Source organism: Oncorhynchus gorbuscha, linkage group LG11 (assembly GCF_021184085.1).
Source record: "Oncorhynchus gorbuscha isolate QuinsamMale2020 ecotype Even-year linkage group LG11, OgorEven_v1.0, whole genome shotgun sequence".
Classification (NCBI taxonomy): domain Eukaryota; kingdom Metazoa; phylum Chordata; class Actinopteri; order Salmoniformes; family Salmonidae; genus Oncorhynchus; species Oncorhynchus gorbuscha.
In genome coordinates this window covers 39822305-39840842 of record NC_060183.1, presented here as the reverse complement: position 1 = coordinate 39840842, position 18538 = coordinate 39822305, and the positions used below count along the sequence as shown (strand labels likewise).

General features: G+C 46.0%; 1 protein-coding gene across 1 annotated transcript; it reads left to right on the top strand.

Moving 5' to 3' along the window:
- The first annotated feature begins 9986 nt into the window (after positions 1-9986).
- LOC124048613 (growth arrest-specific protein 1-like) lies at positions 9987-12332 on the top strand. Its single transcript, XM_046369574.1, has one exon. It carries the CDS (start codon positions 10565-10567, stop codon positions 11360-11362), a length of 798 nt encoding a protein of 265 aa, XP_046225530.1. The 5' UTR covers positions 9987-10564; the 3' UTR covers positions 11363-12332.
- Positions 12333-18538: the final 6206 nt, after the last annotated feature.

The window sequence follows — 18538 nt, the reverse complement described above, 5'->3', positions numbered from 1 at the left end:
TGTATTTTTATGAGGTATTGTTTTCTCTTTATCCAACCTGCCCGCCACCCATCCGCCCTTCATCCACACAATATTTCATGACCCCTGCATCATTTGTGTGTGTGTGTGTGTGTGTGTGTGTGTGTGTGTGTGTGTGTGTGTGTGTGTGTGTGTGTGTGTGTGTGTGTGTGTGTGTGTGTGTGTGTGTGTGTGTGTGTGTGTGTGTGTGTGTGTGTGTGTGTGTGTGTGTGTGTGTGTGTGTGTGTGTGTGTGTGTGTGTGTGTGTGGTGGATGTGAAACTCGCCCATATCATGTTGCCATGTGTGTGTGCAATGACCTCTCACAAACATAGCCAGATAGACTAATGGTCCCACCCTCAACACAGTCACACCCTGGCCTCCACTGCCAAGCCCTGACAGAATCTATCTTAACAAATGAGCAGGCTTAGAAAGTCTCTGTGGTTTATCAGAATGACCAGAATTAAAAGAACTCAACTGATGTCAAATAACAGATTTAAACATGATTTGACGCCCAAATATAGTTTCCAAGGACCTCTGTAGAGAAACAGAGTCTCATTAATGGCTGCTAAAACAAATCCACCACCTTGACAGTGATGTACCTCCCGTTTTAGTGTGTGTGCTTCTCATGTGTCTGTCGTTTGTATGAACCAAAGTATCCATAGGATGACTAGCTAGCTACTCAGACACACAGCGGGGTGTGCGGTGCAGTGGTCTTTGACATCCAAACCCATATCCTCTGGCAGCATCCTCAGCGCTCGCTAAGTCTAAACCATGTGGTTAGCATAAACAGTCATTACACCCTCATCTGAAGAGCCAGTGTGCCACAGTGAAAAGGAGAGTGTGTGATCAGGAGGACTGACTGTGTGTATGCTCGTTGAGAATACAGTAGCACTGATCAAGGTTCTGTGCGATTACAAATGACTCCTGTGCTGCTTGAGGATTTCCGATCTTTCTTTATAGATCCCTTTTGGCTGCTGACTTCTCCTCAGTCCACACAATAGCCCTTACCAGCCACTTGGGATTTTAAACTTGTTCTTTACTGTCCTCAATGACTGAATGAGTCACAGTCATTTAATGTACAGTGTGGGTGTTGGGCTCCCTGCCTGTGCCATTAAACCCCTACAACTCATCCAGAACGCCGCAGCCCGTCTAGTGTTCAACCTTCCCAAGTTCTCTCACGTCACCCCGCTCCTCCGCTCTCTCCACTGGCTTCCAGTTGAAGCTCGCATCCGCTACAAGACCATGGTGCTTGCCTACGGAGCTGTGAGGGGAACGGCACCTCAGTACCTCCAGGCTCTGATCAGGCCCTACACCCAAATAAGGGCACTGCGTTCATCCACCTCTGGCCTGCTCGCCTCCCTACCACTGAGGAAGTACAGTTCCCGCTCAGCTCAGTCAAAACTGTTCGCTGCTCTGGCTCCCCAATGGTGGAACAAACTCCCTCACGACGCCAGGACAGCGGAGTCAATCACCACCTTCCGGAGACACCTGAAACCCCACCTCTTTAAGGAATACCTAGGATAGGATAAAGTAATCCTTCTCACCCCCCCCCCCCTTAAAATATTTAGATGCACTATTGTAAAGTGGTTGTTCCACTGGATGTCATAAGGTGAATGCACCAATTTGTAAGTCGCTCTGGATAAGAGCGTCTGCTAAATGACTTAAATGTAAATGTAAAATGTAATGAGTGCGACTCCTTCTTCTCTGGCTCAGATTTGGTCAGTAGGGTACTGTTTGGTCCTGTGTCGTGGGCTGTGACTTCCCCCCCTTTCACGTTGCCCTCGATGGCCCTCACAGGAGGAACAATGCTACCTCTGTGTCAGAGTCCTGTCAGCCTATCTTGTCCTGGACAGGTATTTCCTGACAGTGAGATACGAGATCTCAGACAAGGAGAGGGGGGGGAAGGTCACATTTCCAAACCTTGAGCCTCCCTTCTCGCTTCCTCACTCTTTCTCTCTCTCTCATGTCTTTCTCTTAATCCCCTCTCCCTTCCTACCTCTCTCTCTCCCTCATGTCTTTCTCTTAAACCCCTCTCCCTCCCTCCCTCCCTCCCTCCCTCTTTCTCCCCAAGTCTTTCACTTACGCCTTTCTCTCTCCCCCCCCCCATGTATTTTTCTCTTGAAATGGAGACCTTCCTGTGAATTAATACTCTAAGAACTAGGTCTAGCCTCCGGGGTATTCTGTCTGGTTGTTGTCCTTGTGTGTTGAAAAGGAAAAGGCCTCTAGCCTCTAACAGGGCCTCACAGAGACCCAACGTAGACATATGCAGTTACAGGGTAGGTCTTAGTGGGTTACTTGCTTTTGATGCATTGTCAGCCTGATATACAGTGGTACTATAGCTGACCTGTTGTACTTCATCAGCATGGCAGGTTATAGCCTGTCATAAGCATGTCATGTCCTCCCTGTCTCAGCTGAAATGCACTAAAGTTGAAATGTAAATTCAGCTGACAGACAGACGCTTACTTTCTTTTCACGAGCAGGTGATTGTCATGTCATCCGAGTCTACCTCTGTGTTTTCATTCTTGCTATAGCCCTTTCCTGCAGTCAATGACCAAAAGCGCACCCTCTTTGGCCTCATGGGGAATGCTATTAATATTTTTTTTAAACATGAAAATCTGGTGTTTCTATGTCAAACAGTTTTGTTATATTTCAGTCTTCTGTGATGTGTATATAAAGTGTAATATTGAGATGCAAACTCAAAATGTAATACATTTCATCTCTATATCTGACATGGTACAGGTGTCTTCTTTTTTTAAGCCCGAATCCATGTGTGTGAGGTGTATACTTTTGTTTCAAAGTAGATTTGTTTAAGACTACCAGGAATCACTCTGTGTGACCCTGATTTAGCCCACTGCAGTAAAAGGTTAAAGCCACAATTCACTGCACATACCATAAGTCTCCAACCTTCAACCTCCCCCATCTCTCCCCGTCTCCCATCCCCTCCCCCGTCTCCTCCTATCGAGGCGCTAGGTAATGGCTAAAGCAGGGCCTGGCTGCCTGGCTCTCTCTATACTGCAAGTCTGGCTCTGGAGCTCAACTTTCCTCTGTCTCCAACCTGTTCCACAGCCCCTCTGGTTTCCTGCTGGGAAGGGTCCTTCCAGAATGATAATGTGATGATTTTCATAGTTATTGTTTTTCCAAAAGCCCTTCCATCTCCCTCTCAGTGCCTCTGTCTCCAGGGGTGCGTGCTGATCTCTTCTGGTTAATTCCGTTAGAGACAATGAGACCTTGGCCCATGTACGCTTTGTTTACAGGAAACCAAGATGAGTGGGGTTGAAAATAAATGACTAGTTGGGCTGAGGTAGTTTGTAATCTGTTTAGCTTCAGAACGCACCGTGAGAATAGAATAGAATAAAATGAGCTACTTTGGTGTTTCCGAACCAGGGGGGTATCCTTACATGGTGTACTCTGAGGCAAAGCAGTTAACAAACACACTAAAGGTTGCTACCACAGTGAAACCTCTCTGTAGAAGTTGTGGTGGTTCCACATGTTGATGCTCCTGGCTATAGAGCTGTTGTTGGCTCTGACCGGTGTGTGAACTTACATAGCAGCTAGCTCTGTTCTGTTGTGAGGTTCAAAGCCTGACTCACTCTCTCTCTGTCCCAGACCGGTGCTTCCTCTCCTCACTCGCCTGAGGGATCCACTCAGTGTGCGAACATGTGGTGCCGGCCTGGCCCGGAACAATCTCCTGAGCCCAACGATAAGAGCACAGAGTCCAGGAGGGACCGGGAGTGTGTGTTGTGCGTGCGTGCGTGCGTGCGTGCGTGCGTGCGTGCGTGCGTGCGTGTGTGTGTGTGTGTGTGTGTGTGTGTGTGTGTGTGGAGAGAAGCCAAGGATGCTGTCCAGGACCCTGGTCCCTCCTGGGCCTGTGGAGAGAAAGGAGATATGACATCATACCTGGCCTGCACCTTGAGCCAGGAGAAAAGCTGTTACTCTCTCTGACTTAAAATGTCGGCTTACCGTCTCACACACAGTCCCTCTCTAGCCTATACTCTACCTCTCTCTTTCACCTTGTCGTTCTCTCTCTCTCCCTCCTTATACATTTCACTATCCTCTCTTTCTCCCTCTCTGTCTCTGTTTCGTCCTCTCTTTCTCTGTTTCCTCCTCCCTGCCTATGTTTCCCCCTCTCGGTCTCTGTTTCCCCCTCTCGGTCTCTGTTTCCCCCTCTCGGTCTCTGTTTCCCCCTCTCGGTCTCTGTTTCCCCCTCTCGGTCTCTGTTTCCCCTCTCGGTCTCTGTTTCCCCTCTCGGTCTCTGTTTCCCCTCTCGGTCTCTGTTTCCCCTCTCGGTCTCTGTTTCCCCCTCCTGCCTCTGTTTCCCCCTCTCGGTCTCTGTTTCCCCCTCCTGCCTCTGTTTCCCCCTCTCGGTCTCTGTTTCCCCCTCCTGCCTCTGTTTCCCCCTCCTGCCTCTGTTTCCCCCTCTCGGTCTCTGTTTCCCCCTCTCGGTCTCTGTTTCCCCCTCTCGGTCTCTGTTTCCCCCTCTCGGTCTCTGTTTCCCCCTCCTGCCTCTGTTTCCCCCTCTCGGTCTCTGTTTCCCCCTCCTTTCTCTGTTTCCCCCTCTCGGTCTCTGTTTCCCCCTCCTGCCTCTGTTTCCCCCTCTCGGCCTCTGTTTCCCCCTCTCGGTCTCTGTTTCCCCCTCCTGCCTCTGTTTCCCCCTCCCGTCTCTGTTTCCCCTTCTCGGCCTCTGTTTTCCCCTCCTGCCTCTGTTTCCCCCTCCTGCCTCTGTTTCCCCCTCCTGCCTCTGTTTCCCCCTCTCGGTCCCTGTTTCCCCCTCCTGCCTCTGTTTCCCCCTCTCGGTCTCTGTTTCCCCCTCCTGCCTCTGTTTCCCCCTCCTGCCTCTGTTTCCCCCTCCTGCCTCTGTTTCCCCCTCCCGTCTCTGTTTCCCCCTCCCGTCTCTGTTTCCCCCTCCCGTCTCTGTTTCCCCCTCCCGTCTCTGTTTCCCCCTCCCGTCTCTGTTTCCCCCTCCCGCCTCTGTTTCCCCCTCCTGCCTCTGTTTCCCCCTCCTGCCTCTGTTTCCCCCTCCTGCCTCTGTTTCCCCCTCTCGGTCTCTGTTTCCCCCTCCTGCCTCTGTTTCCCCCTCCTGCCTCTGTTTCCCCCTCCTGCCTCTGTTTCCCCCTCCCGTCTCTGTTTCCCCCTCTCGGTCTCTGTTTCCCCCTCCCGTCTCTGTTTCCCCCTCCCGTCTCTGTTTCCCCCTCCCGTCTCTGTTTCCCCCTCCCGTCTCTGTTTCCCCCTCCCGTCTCTGTTTCCCCCTCTCGGTCTCTGTTTCCCCCTCTCGCCTCTGTTTTCCCCTCCTGCCTCTGTTTCCCCCTCTCTGTTTCTGTTTTCCCCTCCCTGCCTCTGTTTCCCCCTCTCGGCCTCTGTTTCCCCCTCTCGGTCTCTGTTTCCCCCTCCCTGCCTCTGTTTCCCCCTCCCTGCCTCTGTTTCCCCCTCCCTGCCTCTGTTTCCCCCTCCCTGCCTCTGTTTCCCCCTCTCGGTCTCTGTTTCCCCCTCTTGGTCTCTGTTTCCCCCTCTCGGTCTGTTTTCCCCTCGGTCTCTGTTTCCCCCTCCCTGCCTCTGTTTTCCCCTCTCGGTCTCTTTCCCCCTCTCGGTCTCTTTCCCCCTCTCGGTCTCTGTTTCCCCCTCTCGATCTCTGTTTTCCCCTCCCTGCCTCTGTTTCCCCCTCTCTGTGTCCCTCTCACCCTATTTCTTGCTCTATCTGTCTCCCTGTTATCCTCCCTATTACCTCTCTCCTTCATTCTTTCTCCTTTTCCCTCTCTTCTCTCTCCCCCTAAAGTACAATCAAAGCCACATGTCTGAACAAGAAATCATAAGTCATTGATTCATTTAAATGTTCTGATTTTTACAAAGACACCCTTATACTAATGTCATCATTATCAATGTTAATGATTACACTTTTTTTAAAGGAGGAAATTGAAATCAGCCAGATCGAGATTTTTTTATTATTGCAGTTTCCATTAGCAACGAAGGAAAGAGCTTAAGTAAAAGCAGGGAAGAAAACATTTGGCAACTTTTTAATATTGGCCTTCTTCCCCCTCTCCCTCTCTCCCCCCTTTCTCTCTCTCTCTCTCCCCCCTTTCTCGCTCTCTCTTTCCCCCTTTCTCTCTCTCCCTCTCCCCCTTTCTCTCTCCCCTGTCTCCCCCTTTCTCTCTCCCTCTCTCCCCCTTTCTCTCTCTCTCTCTCTCTCTCTCTCTCTCTCTCTCTCTCTCTCTCTCTCTCTCTCTCTCTCTCTCTCTCTCTCTCTCTCTCTCTCTCTCTCTCTCTCTCTCTCTCTCTCTCTCTCTCTCTCTCTCTCTCTCTCTCTCTCTCTCTCTCTCTCTCTCTCTCTCTCTGTCACCCCTTTCTCTCTCTCTTCTCCCTCACCCTCCCCTCTCTCTCTCTCTCACCCCCCCTTTCTCTCTCTCCCTCTCTCTCCAGGGTTGGAAGAACTTGAATGCAGAGCTCAGTGAGGGATTCTGGCACGGCCGCTTGTATGTAATGACTTCTGACAGCAGTGGAGACACAGTGAAGAGCATGTCTGTCTTTGCATGAGTATTTCTGCATCTATTCTTGAGAACCACATTCCAATTCTGGAATCGTTATTATACACGAGTCGCCACGAGCAACCGCATGTACAGGACGCTGAACTTACCGGAGAAAGGCTCCTTCCAAACAAATGGGGAAGGATAGGATAGTCAGTCAGTGAACTTTTAACAGTTGAAGGAGATAATGTTCAGAAGGGATACATATATTATCACACATTATCCTCAATCTCAAAGGTTTTTCCAAAGAAACGAGCAGACAACATGGTAAGGTATAAATATGGAGGATAGTGAATTTTTAACAGTTGAAGGAAGGAACCCGGGATACATTATCTTGAAACTACATTATCCTCAATATCCTCGGTTTTCTCCCAATGAAACAGTCTGAAACAAAAGAGTAAGGTAATAAGAGTAAAGAATGTCAGACAGTAACGTACTGGAGATAGTAATTGAGGGGTCCATAGAGGGGAGAAAGCAGCTGCCTGCTCTATCACACACACAGGCACACTGGCTTCAGTGAATCCGGGCCTTGTTCGTGCCTGGCCTCAGTCCAACGCTGATGGGATTTCTGCTATGTGTTATGCTCTCTTCCCGTAAAAGTGAAACACGGTCAGGAACACCGCGTGTGAAAACTTCTTACTTGAGTGTTTTTAGAAAATTCACATAAGTCAAGGAAGATCGTGTACGAGTGCAATGTAATATTTCAGTCATGTGGAAAATGTAGCCATTTTTGTCGGAGTGAATGATTATAAATCACAATGGCTGCGTTTGACATTGCACACGTTCAAATGGCACCTATATTCCCTTACATAGTGCATTACATTTAACCAGAGACCACGTCGAAGAAAGTCATTGATTCAGAGGTGGCGTGTAACATGTGTGTAACACTCATATTGAAGTGTGTATAAACATGTGTATTCTTTTGGGTCCATCCATCTGTTTGGCTTGAACAGACCTGCTCATGTTAAACTGCAGCGTACAGTGGGGTCCCCCAGCATGCCTTCTGTCTTGTGTCTTTGATCAGCAGGATGGGGGTAAGCCACACAAGAGCTCAAACAGACAAAACAACACTTTCACACCAACTGGGTATATATGTAGTGTATGACATGACTGCTCTGTTTTAAGGCATGCAGCTTTCGATTAGAGGAGAGAATGATCGGTTGGGGGGGTGGTATGGTATGTCGTTGGAACTATTTTCGAAAATAGAAAACAAATGTAATCATCCCGTTGGAGTGTACCAAACCTTACCTCGCATCCTCACTCCTACTAACAACGAAAATACTCGCACTTGCAGTAAAATCTCTTTCTGCCCCCCCCCCCCCCCCCAGCTACACCGTATGCCCATTTGGCCAAATGAATAAGATTGAATTTATCTACATGTAGACACTCAAGGCTAATATGGCACAACGTCACCCTCTTGGAGGGGATAGTGGACACCCTTGAGTGATTCAACCAGTTGGAGGATGTCACGTTTTTCAGATGACCTCGTCTTTGATGTGACTGTAAGATGACTCTCCTGCAGGCCTGTTGCTCTGGTATGCCAGCTGGTGTGGCTGGGGCTGCTAGGGTGATATGGGGGTAATTTGTAGAAGATAAAGGGAAAGAGAGACAGGGGGGGGGGACATATAGAGGGGAGAGGGAGAGAGAGACAGAGAGGGGAGAGGGAGGGAGAGGAGGAAGATGAGAGTTGAGGGGTATGAGAGAGGGGGCGAGACTCGAGGAGTCAGGGGTGGGATTTCTTATTCTGCTCTGCCTGTGCCCAGTTTGAATACTCTCTAATCTCAGTAATTGGGGTAGAGGGTCCTGGGGTCTCCAGACAGCTGCCAGATCTTTGTGGTCAGAGCAGATTGATTTGACAGGGGGTCAGGGGGTCAGGGGTATCACAGTGACTGAGTGGTTCCCTCTGGTTTCTGTCTGGTTCTGTCTGACTGCTGGCCTTCTGGCCTGGCCTCTGGTCTGGACGGAGGGACGGGGTCTTACAGGTCACAGGGGCACTGAGGCGGCTGGCGACGGCTGAAGGGGACAGAGGAAACAGACGGCCATACACACACTTTCTTTTTCTTCTGGGCCTTGTTCAAATAGTGCCATTTCAGACACAGCCTCTGTGATTTATGGTGATTCGCTAACACCTATGGATGCATTTAGCCTATCACTCAATTATCACATTTCACTCCTACTCAGACACAGTGGCTCTGGGTTTGACCACTCAGTCACTCACTGGCCGCACGTTTGTTTATGTGCTTTGATACTGTGCCCCCCCCCGTTGATCATTTTCACCCTCCCTGGCCTGTACGGTCTTTTGATGCACCATCAACAACTAGGACATAATGTTATCAAAAGAAGAGCTGTCTATAAGAGGTGAACAGCTGAGTATATATGCGCAAGATAATTGAGGTGTTTGTTTTGTGAAGTGAAAGAAGGTTACACTTCTCTTTTTCACTGCTCTGTTTACAGCTCTGGCTCTTCTCTTTTCTTCACCCTCCTGTCCTCCCTGGCTGTCATGTCTTCATTGGCATGTCCATGTGGTGCCTTGTGGAATTCACGCGTGTGCTGTAACATGGGAAGGCCCTTAAGGCTTGTGTAAATACTCACTTACGTTGCGTGGAGGGTGTAAGGGAAGGGGTGAAGAGGAGCAGCATCTGTTATAGCAGCTGTCCTCAGAGGCTGTGTCCCAATTGGCACCCTATTCTGTAATGTCGTGCACTATTTCTGAATCAGGGCCCATAGTGCCCTGGTCTGAAATAGTGTACTTCATCGAAAAGAGGGTGCCATTTGGGATACATCCAGCCTCTCTCTACGGGGAGTTAGTCAACACAACCACAGCGTTTCTAAAGACACCGTTCTTCTAAAGACACCGGTCATCGCTCATCCATATGTTCATATGGATATATTCTTACTTCATCCCTTTACTTAGAGTTGTGTGTATTAGGTAGCTGTTGTGGAATTGTTCGATTACTTGTTCGATGTTACTGCACTGTCGGGAACTAGAAGCACTTCGCTACTCTCGCAATAACATCTGCTAACCATGTGTATGTGACCAATCAAATTGGATTTGATTTGATTCACCACCTTCAGAAGGACTGGTCATTATTCTGTGTGATTAAAGGTCAGTATTCACCATTTTGTTTCACTGGTAGTTGAACAATAGGTTCGGCTACTTGCCTAATGTGATGGATGGCATACTAGCTCTATTGTCTTCTTTCATTATCTATCGGCCTAAACAGTATCTTCATGTTTCCTATGATTTTAATGTAATATATAAAGTTTGAATAATGTCTGGGAAATAATTGACAATAGCTAGAATTGGGAGATGAAATAAAGGAAACACTCATAGGAAGTTATAGCAGTTCAGAAGATATATATATATAGTATTAAAATGTATTATGCATTTTTCCCCTGCTCATTCATTGGTCACGTTTCAACTTTCACGTCACTGCCCCTGAACCAAGTAGAAAATCCCAAAAACGAATTTGACCAATAGGGCACTTGTCAAGGGATGCGGAGGAACCAGTGGGGGGAACGCGAAAGACACTCAACAGTCGTAACTATTCTATGGGGCGTATCGTTTACATCGCATTCCTCATTCCTTTACATCATTTTAAAGCTGAAGAAGGCTTCGAATGCATGCTTCATGAGCGGATACACCATAACACTTTACCCAGTACGGAGTTTGTATTTCTGAAAGGTAAAACGACGAAAACGTCTCTCCTTGCTGCTTCATTTGTGAGTGCGGCAAAGCAATGGGACGCAGACGTTGAAGAGCTCGTGAAGCCGCGACTGTTGTGAAGATAAGTGGAGAGTTAATTTGTGCCTTTTAACTTTTACTGTGAGTGTATCAAGTGACAATCTAACAAATTGCAAGCGATGTGCGGTTTTCACACCTTGGGCGTATCACGGCAAATAATTTGCTGAACCTCGTTCATTCTCCAGTGGAGCGGCCTGAATGCGAGGGAATGGATTTGTTTGACTACTTTTTGACACACATTTAATGTAGATACCCGCTACACAAATCCATATGTTGAAGTCTTATTTGGATCAGTCTACATCGAAATGGCAAGTTTTGCCGGGTTTATAAAGTGGACTGGGAGATCAACGTGGTATATATGCTGCGCGTTTGTCCTGTTCGGCTGTCTCTGCATCGCGTCCCCTACTCATGGTCGTCGGCTCATCTGTTGGCAAGCCATCATGAAGTGTCATGGAGAGTCTGAGTGCCACTACGCATATGACCAATACCTTTACGCCTGTGCGCCTGTTATCAACGGGGATAGGAAGAAGTGTCCCAGCCACTGCATCTCGTCCCTTATCCAGCTGAATCTAACCGAGACCGGCCCGTCTCTGGAGGACTGTGACTGCGCCTCGGACCCCGTCTGCCGGAGCACCAAACGCGCCATAGAGCCGTGCCTGCCTCGGACAAGTAACATGGGCTGCACCGAAGCCCGGCGGCAATGCGAGAGAGACTCCCAATGCAGTTCGGCAATGCGCGACTATTTGTTTCACTGCCGTAAACTTTTCGGAGGGGAGCGATGTTCTGACGACTGCAGGAGGGTGATTGCCAACATGCGCAATATACCCAAAGCCCAACAACTTGATACTTGTGTTTGTGATGGCACAGAGAGGACCATATGCGAGTACGTCAAAGTTAGTATGAAAAACTTTTGCTTTGACTCTATGGACAGATACGCGGGCAGCGGGTTGTCTGATTCAGAGGACGACCCTGAAGATGATTATGACGAGATGGAGGATTATATATATGTGGAAAACAAAAGTTTTTCATCCAGATCCGACTGTCGGGGTGTTGTATGGACTGCCTCTGTGGCCACCATTTTGGTTCTAATGAATCTTATCTGATCGGGCAGCCTACCCCAGTTGATTCAGCTGTTGGGAAAGTTGTTTGAGAAAGAGTGGCCAGTGAAATGTTGACACGGACATAATAGCTCCTGAAAGTTGTAACACCAGCACACCTGCTTTAGCATATACGTTTTGTGTATGAATGATTTTTATGGCCTTTGCTCTGCTATCTATCTTCACGGGGCTTCTTCTCAACATTCCATCTGGTCTCTGTCTCACTCTGTCTCTGTGCTGATCTGCTATGGGTCAGTAATTTAGGTAAACACTTATATATTTCAAATGTATCATTTTTGGGGGGTGAATCCAAAAGGTTTATAGATACATTTCCAGACAGCTGTGCACCACTAGGCTATGTAATATTTGAACCAACCCTTGAAGAATGTTATACACCCATTTCATCAGCTATTGCCTATCATCACAAAATAGTCAAAAATGTGGATAGACAAGTGATTAGTTTACCCTGCTTTCCCGCTGTTTCGAGACAATAATGAAAACGGCAGGATTGAAAGCGTTCTCTTCGTAGTCACTTCGTTGTAATGTGGAGAGACTCATCAAGTGTTTATCTTTTCTTATGAGCTAGACAATAGGCATACGTGTAATTATGATGTCATTTCAATTCTAGTCAGTGGGTAATGCATTTGATGCAAGCACCTGACAATACTTTGGTTGGTTTGCCAACATTACTAGCCTACATTACTAGCCTTAATCATGTCACACACATTTCCTTAAACTCAGTATCAATGTCAAGTTTTCAAAAAGTTTTAAGGGAGATTATTTTTTATATGTCAAAATCTGTAAAGTTAAATTGTACAGTTTATTGTATGATATTGGTTTTGTTTCCAGAGATATTTGTTTATTACTGCTAAGAGATTTGCACTGTATAGAAATGACGTGAAGTGCTTCACGGTGACTATTGTATATTCTTTTGTGTCCACAGAGGTGAAAATATAAGTCTTCTTGCTTAAAGTGCCATATGACTCTTGATTGTTTCACTCTTCTCTCTTCCTTACATGCTGACAAGGCCGGACACGTTCGAGCGTCGCAAAATACATTTAGAAATCCATGTTATTAAATTATTGCACCCACACTGCTCGCGCGTCAACGAACGTCTGCGTTGCCAAGGGCTAAAATAGAAGTCATTTCTATTTCTGACACAGATCACGCTGAAAGTCCTGCCTCTCCCATCTCCTCGTTGGTTTATAGAAGCAGGTACCCACGTGCCATTTCCCATTGGTTATACCCACGTGGGTGATTGAAAGACAAAATGTTTTGCCGGTTCTCGTGGTAAAAGTGTAGATTCCAATCACCATTATAAGTTCAAAGATGAAAAGGCCTGGAAGGAGGAGAGATGACTAGAAACGATTCGGTTGGCTGTTTTATGTGTGGATTAATTGTCGGAGTAGAAGACCTTGTGCATTTCAGGTAAAATAACAACTCAATGTTTATCCCATGACAAATTAGCTAGCATCAGCAAGCTAGCTAAATAGCAAGCTAACTAGCTATATTGCCATACATGTTTAATGCTTTTCGACCTGTCCCCAAATTAATGTCATTGGTTCAGAGTTTTAGATATTTTAACCTGCATGTTGTGATCGCGTTTCGTGTAGGGGGGGACAAAATAAATGTATGCACGATGGCGCACGCGCGCAGCCGGTTTGGGTTCCGTGTTATGTGGCTGTATGGGCACTGGGCAGCAGGTTATTTCACTACTATAGGGAAATATAACAATCTAAGTATTGCTCTAAAGTGGCAATCAGCAGTTGAGACAATAACAATGCATACTGCTCACCTGTTTTGGGAAAAAGCTGAGGGACGGGGCTGGAGAAATGTAGAGACTCTCAAATTCATAGACTGAGCTATGGACGCAAGGACTGGCCATCCATGATATAAAAAATAATAGTTTTAACCTCATCCCTTTTTGGACTTGTAAATGATGCACCCATTTTGATTCTTGACGAATGTTGCTTATAAATGCCTCGTGACCTTAGTTCCACTGTCAACACCCAAAATACAAGCTTGTTTTACTCCAATGTTTGTGAACAAAGTAAATGTAAAGAAGCACCGTACAGCCTCAAAACATGGTTAAAACTATACATTTGACATCATGGACGATCCTTCCGTGCGTTCATAGCTCTGTCTGTGAATATGAGAGTGGGTACATTTCTCCAGCCCCATTCCTTCAGCTTTTTACAGAAGCAGTGGCGGGGAGTAGGCATTGTTATTGTTTCAACAGGGGATTGACCATTTAAAGTGCCATATGAATCTTGATTGTTTCACTCTTCATTCTGCCTTAAGTGACCATATGGGCACTGGGCAGCAGGCTATTTCAGTACTGTGTCTCTCAAGTCTTTGGACAGCTGTACCAATCCTTTCTACTATCACAAAATTCCCCCACTACGAACGATCAGTTGATCTGAGCTACTGAATGCCGCCTAAATCCCAGAGCAAATGAAGCGTCATGTAAAATGAAAATCTCTTAGTCGGATCGATATACACTTGACCTTGTAAACATCAATGTTTGCTGAAGGCATAAACTGTTTAATGCTGGAAGACTGTTTTTAACGTAAGGAATAAAGAGCCGCATCTCATGGGGATTGCGGCTCAAATGGAGCCAAGAAGGCCCTCGTCAGTTTATTTATCCTCACCCCGTGTGTTTGTTAGAAGTCTTCACACCGAGAGGAGAGGGGCGAAAGGAAAGCTGTGTCCGGATGAATGGAGACTTAAGTAGCCATTACAAATGCACTCTGATTGGACTGCTGTTGCTGTGTGTGGTGTGTGTTAGCTACCGGCCGTTGCTATGTATGTCTAACAAAGTGGAAGTGTTTTTATTTTTTTATTTAACACTTTCGCTTCAACTTTACTATTATTATTTATCATCCTGAACAGAAGTTAAATGGCTGGTTATATACCCAGGTCTACTTGGAGAAGCTTGTAGCCTCACCGACCACCACTAAAGAAACCATTTAATTTGTGTGTCACATTTGTTTTCTCTTTTGGTTTGGCACCACTGAAAAAGAGAGCGGGGACATCATCCTCTCCTTCAACTCTTGTCACAAGAGGGACTTGAGAGCAATGATGGCAGCCATGTTGTTTCTCTCGAGAGGAGGACAAGGGCCCTCCGGCCCAGTGAATGGAGGAGAAGTCGAGTGGCACTACTGTCATGGAAATGTAAAACACACAATGGTGGAGCGGCACAATGTGCAGGCACTTCATTCACTCGCTTTCTCTCTGACAGCATCTCCTCACGGGGGGGCTCGGGGAGAGACAGAGACAGCTACTGCAGATAGAGGCTTCTTGGAAGGACTTGAGAAACTTCTGTCAACGTTGTATCTCTCTTTCTCTATGTGATGCCTCCATGCTCAACGTTAGGTGACGCTCACTTGGCTTTATTTGAAGGTGTGCTTACAAACAGTTTTTTTCTACAGGTTAATAGCTATTATTTGTCAGCTATTAAACATATACATTTTATAAGGCCTGATGTTTATGATGTACATCAGTAAACGTCTTTATGATCAGACATGTATTAGGTACATCATACATGAATCAATGATTAAATATGCTATGTAATCAGGTGAACAAACTATTTGATACTGATCTGTGAACAGTTGTACAGCACATGGCACATGTTTTATGATTGCTGCTTTATAAATGCAGTCTTAGGAAGCGTACACTTGCGATAATAGCTTATGATCAGAACTACAATTACGTGATATGATAGCCTTTTTTTTACGGCTACCACATTTTTAAGCTGCAGAGCAGATGCCGAGGTTCAAAGTCATTTGCCACTGATGCTAACGTAAAAACAATTAGCTGCTCTGTATCACCACTCAACACTTTGATTCACTTAGCATTTTGATTGTTACTGGAGTGCACATTCAAATAGACTGCAGTCCTAAATAGAACCAATGATGTATTGTGCTTCAATTGCTATCGGTTTCCTTCCCACTGAATATAGAAAAGAAAAATACGCAAACTGTGGAAACCCGGCAGCTCTGTCACGGTGATGTGGCGAATGCATTTCTGGGCCTTTGTTAGCCGTCACAAAAGAGGGTACTGCCGCTTTAAGAGAGCAGGCCTGGGTTCCAACCATTAATAATTGTAATGCCTCTTTATTATTGCTGGGGATAATGAAGGAATGAGAGTCATATGGGGCCCCCAAAACCATACTTTCCCCTGAAATGTTTTCAATTAACTTTTGGCACCGGAGGAAAATAAGCGAGTTGTTTTTTTCCCCCCATCATGCTGAAACAGAGGAGAGGCTAGAGCCGGACGGGGGACGGCGCTGCGGGACACAGTACCTCATTAAAGTAGCCTCATCATAACTCAAAGTGCTGTTTTTGCAACCCCCTACTCCTAGTAACCCTGCTACACACACAGACAAACACACACAAACGCTTGATACTCCTGCATACACACACACACACATTGGCATGTACGCATATACACACACACTCGGATGTTTCATACTCACACGCAGAAGCAGACTAATAGTCTTACATTTAGTGGACATTCCAATCTAGACGCAATTTAAGGCGATGAGATGACTTATGGTTGAGATGCTTCTTGGAACAATCATGACTAACATACCCCTGAGCATACTGGCCACATTTCCCCCTGTGAAGTCTTCTAGAACTTTCTCTCAGTTGACATAGCATTTGTAGTTGAGGCAAACATACTGTACATATACAAACGGTACATTTAATCTATGTAAACTGGAGTCAGGAAATAAGTATCAGATAAATAAGGTAGATTGTGTGTGAAAAGGAGCATATTATATGTTTTATAAAGTTGTGATATGAGAATAACATTTGCGGCCCCTGAACTATTTTCCATGTTGTTTTCGTAGCATGTGTAGGCTACTCAATGAACTGCCCACAATGGTCAGTAATTAAATTACTCTCTTTCTCTTTTAAGCCTCTGTGAAACTCTTCCAAAAAGTTTTAAAAATTCCAAGCTGCCACATTGATTCTGTCACGTCAAGTCCTTTCTGAGTTCACCGGCCTTTGAATAAAGGAAAACTGTCTCTAATCCAGTTAGACTTCCTTGTGCCTCATGTGAAGCGAGATGGAGAGAGAAAAAAAGAGTGGGAAAGGTAAGATTGAAGTTTCTCTCAAAGAGAAGGTTGATTTCCTAGTCGTATGTATAAACAGTCATATGTATAAACAGTCAGCCTATCTTAGAAACCATGCTGATTTGAAATTGAACTTAAAAGTATAAAGCAAGTGTGTAAGGTCTTCTAAATATACTGTACAAACATGCTATATTATATTTGTTTAAATGCAAGATCTTGGGTAACTTTTCCTCAGTGGTGTAAAAATACTTTAAAGTACTACTTAAGTCTGTTTTTTTTTGTATCTGTACTTTACTATTTATATTTTTGATTACTTTTACTTCACTACAGTCCTAAATAAAATAAAAAATATTTTTGAGCCATACATTTTCCCAAACACCCAAAAGGACAGGAAAATGGTCCAATTCACACACCAAGAGAACATCCCTGGTCATCCCAATTGCCTCTGATCTGATGGATTCAGGCAATACAAATGCTTCATTTGTAAATTATGTCTCAGTGTTGGAACGTGCCCTTGCCTATCCGTAAATAAAAAGAAAATGGTGCTGTCTTGTTTGCTTAATATAATGAATTTTAAATGATTCATACTTTTACTTTTGATACTTAAGTATATTTTAGCAATTACATTTACTTTTGATACTTAAGTATATGTAAACCAAATACTTTTAGACTTTGAATCAAGTAGTATTTTACAGGGTGTTTCACTTTTACTTGAGAAATGTTCTGTTAAGGTATCTTTACATTTACTCAAGTATAACAATTGAGTACTTTTTCTACCACTGCTTTTCCTCTTTCATTGACACATATTTGCTTGTCATGACTGTATTAAACCACACCACGTCTTGTGGATGGGGTGTCTGCCAGTAGTCTTGACTACTTAAACCTCTCAGGACTGACCAGAGAATAAACAAACTCACCCACAGACAAACTGAGTACGTAAACCCCACCGCAGCGGCCAACTGAGGTCTGTGGAGGCTATAGGGGGGTTAGGGGGGGCACTGCCTGGTTCACCCTGAGCTTTAGGAGAGGTGAAGGGAGGGGGGGGTTACAGTGGGGGATGGGCTGATTTATGGTTAAGTGTATGGGGGAAGGGTATGGAGTTTGAGGAGTGACGGACTGGGGTCTGTAGAGGGAGTGTGGGGGGGGTCGGAGGTTGAATGTTGTTGAGTTCAGACCTCTGAATGATGATGCTGACACACAGGCTATGTCCCAAATGGCGCCCTATTGCCTATGTACTGCACTACTTTCACTACATAGGGAATAGGAGAGGGCTCTGGTCAAAAGTAGTGCACTAGATAGGGAATAGGGTGCCATTTTGGACACGAATAAAGAAGGGGGATGTTCACCCCGGCCAATCAGGTAACTTCTCCTAACCCAGGGATCTCTGGAACTCTGGATGTTGGCGCTCAGCGGGGCTCCCTGATTGATTCCTCATTCCTGCCTCTCCCTCCTGCGTACTGGGCCAGAGAAGACGAATAGAGGTACGCAATAGTTTTGAAAGGACCAAGGGGGTGGGGAGTGAAGCGTAGGTTTTGAGTTTGGGCTGGGGGTAGAGTAAGAGGAGGAGGAAGGAAGGAACACAAAACGTTGCTGACACAGGGCATAACTTCATTTCCACGGTGCTGGGACAGCTGTGCGCAGTAATCTGCAATGGCGGCACTCTAAAACATCAATGGCTTCACTGACCCCAGGGGGGGGGGGACTCCAACTGTGTCCAGCCGTTTAGAGGAGAGGACCAGGGAGTTGAGCCCCTTTCACACCATTCAGGGGCTTGTCTTAAAGAAATATACCCCCCTTTACACCTCTCTAAGAGAAGGTTTGATAGTATGGGGGTCTATGTGTTTAGGTCCAAGGAGACAACAATGGGTCATTTTTAAAGCAAACTTAGAATTCATGCCTTAGTTCTATAGCTGTTTGATCAATGAGCTGGGAAACAATCAGACACATCCCTATATGGGCGGCAGGTAGCCTAGTGGTTAGAGTGTTGGACTAGTAACCGAAAGGTTGCAAGATCGAATCCCTGTGCTGAGGAGGTAGAAATATATCCTTCTTCCCCTGAACAAGGCAGTTAACCCCCAGTTCCTAGGCAGTCTTTGAAAATAAGA

Bases quoted from the DNA above. Each gene is read 5' to 3' on its own strand.
- LOC124048613 (XM_046369574.1), top strand. From the start codon at position 10,565: ATGGCAAGTTTTGCCGGGTTTATAAAGTGGACTGGGAGATCAACGTGG.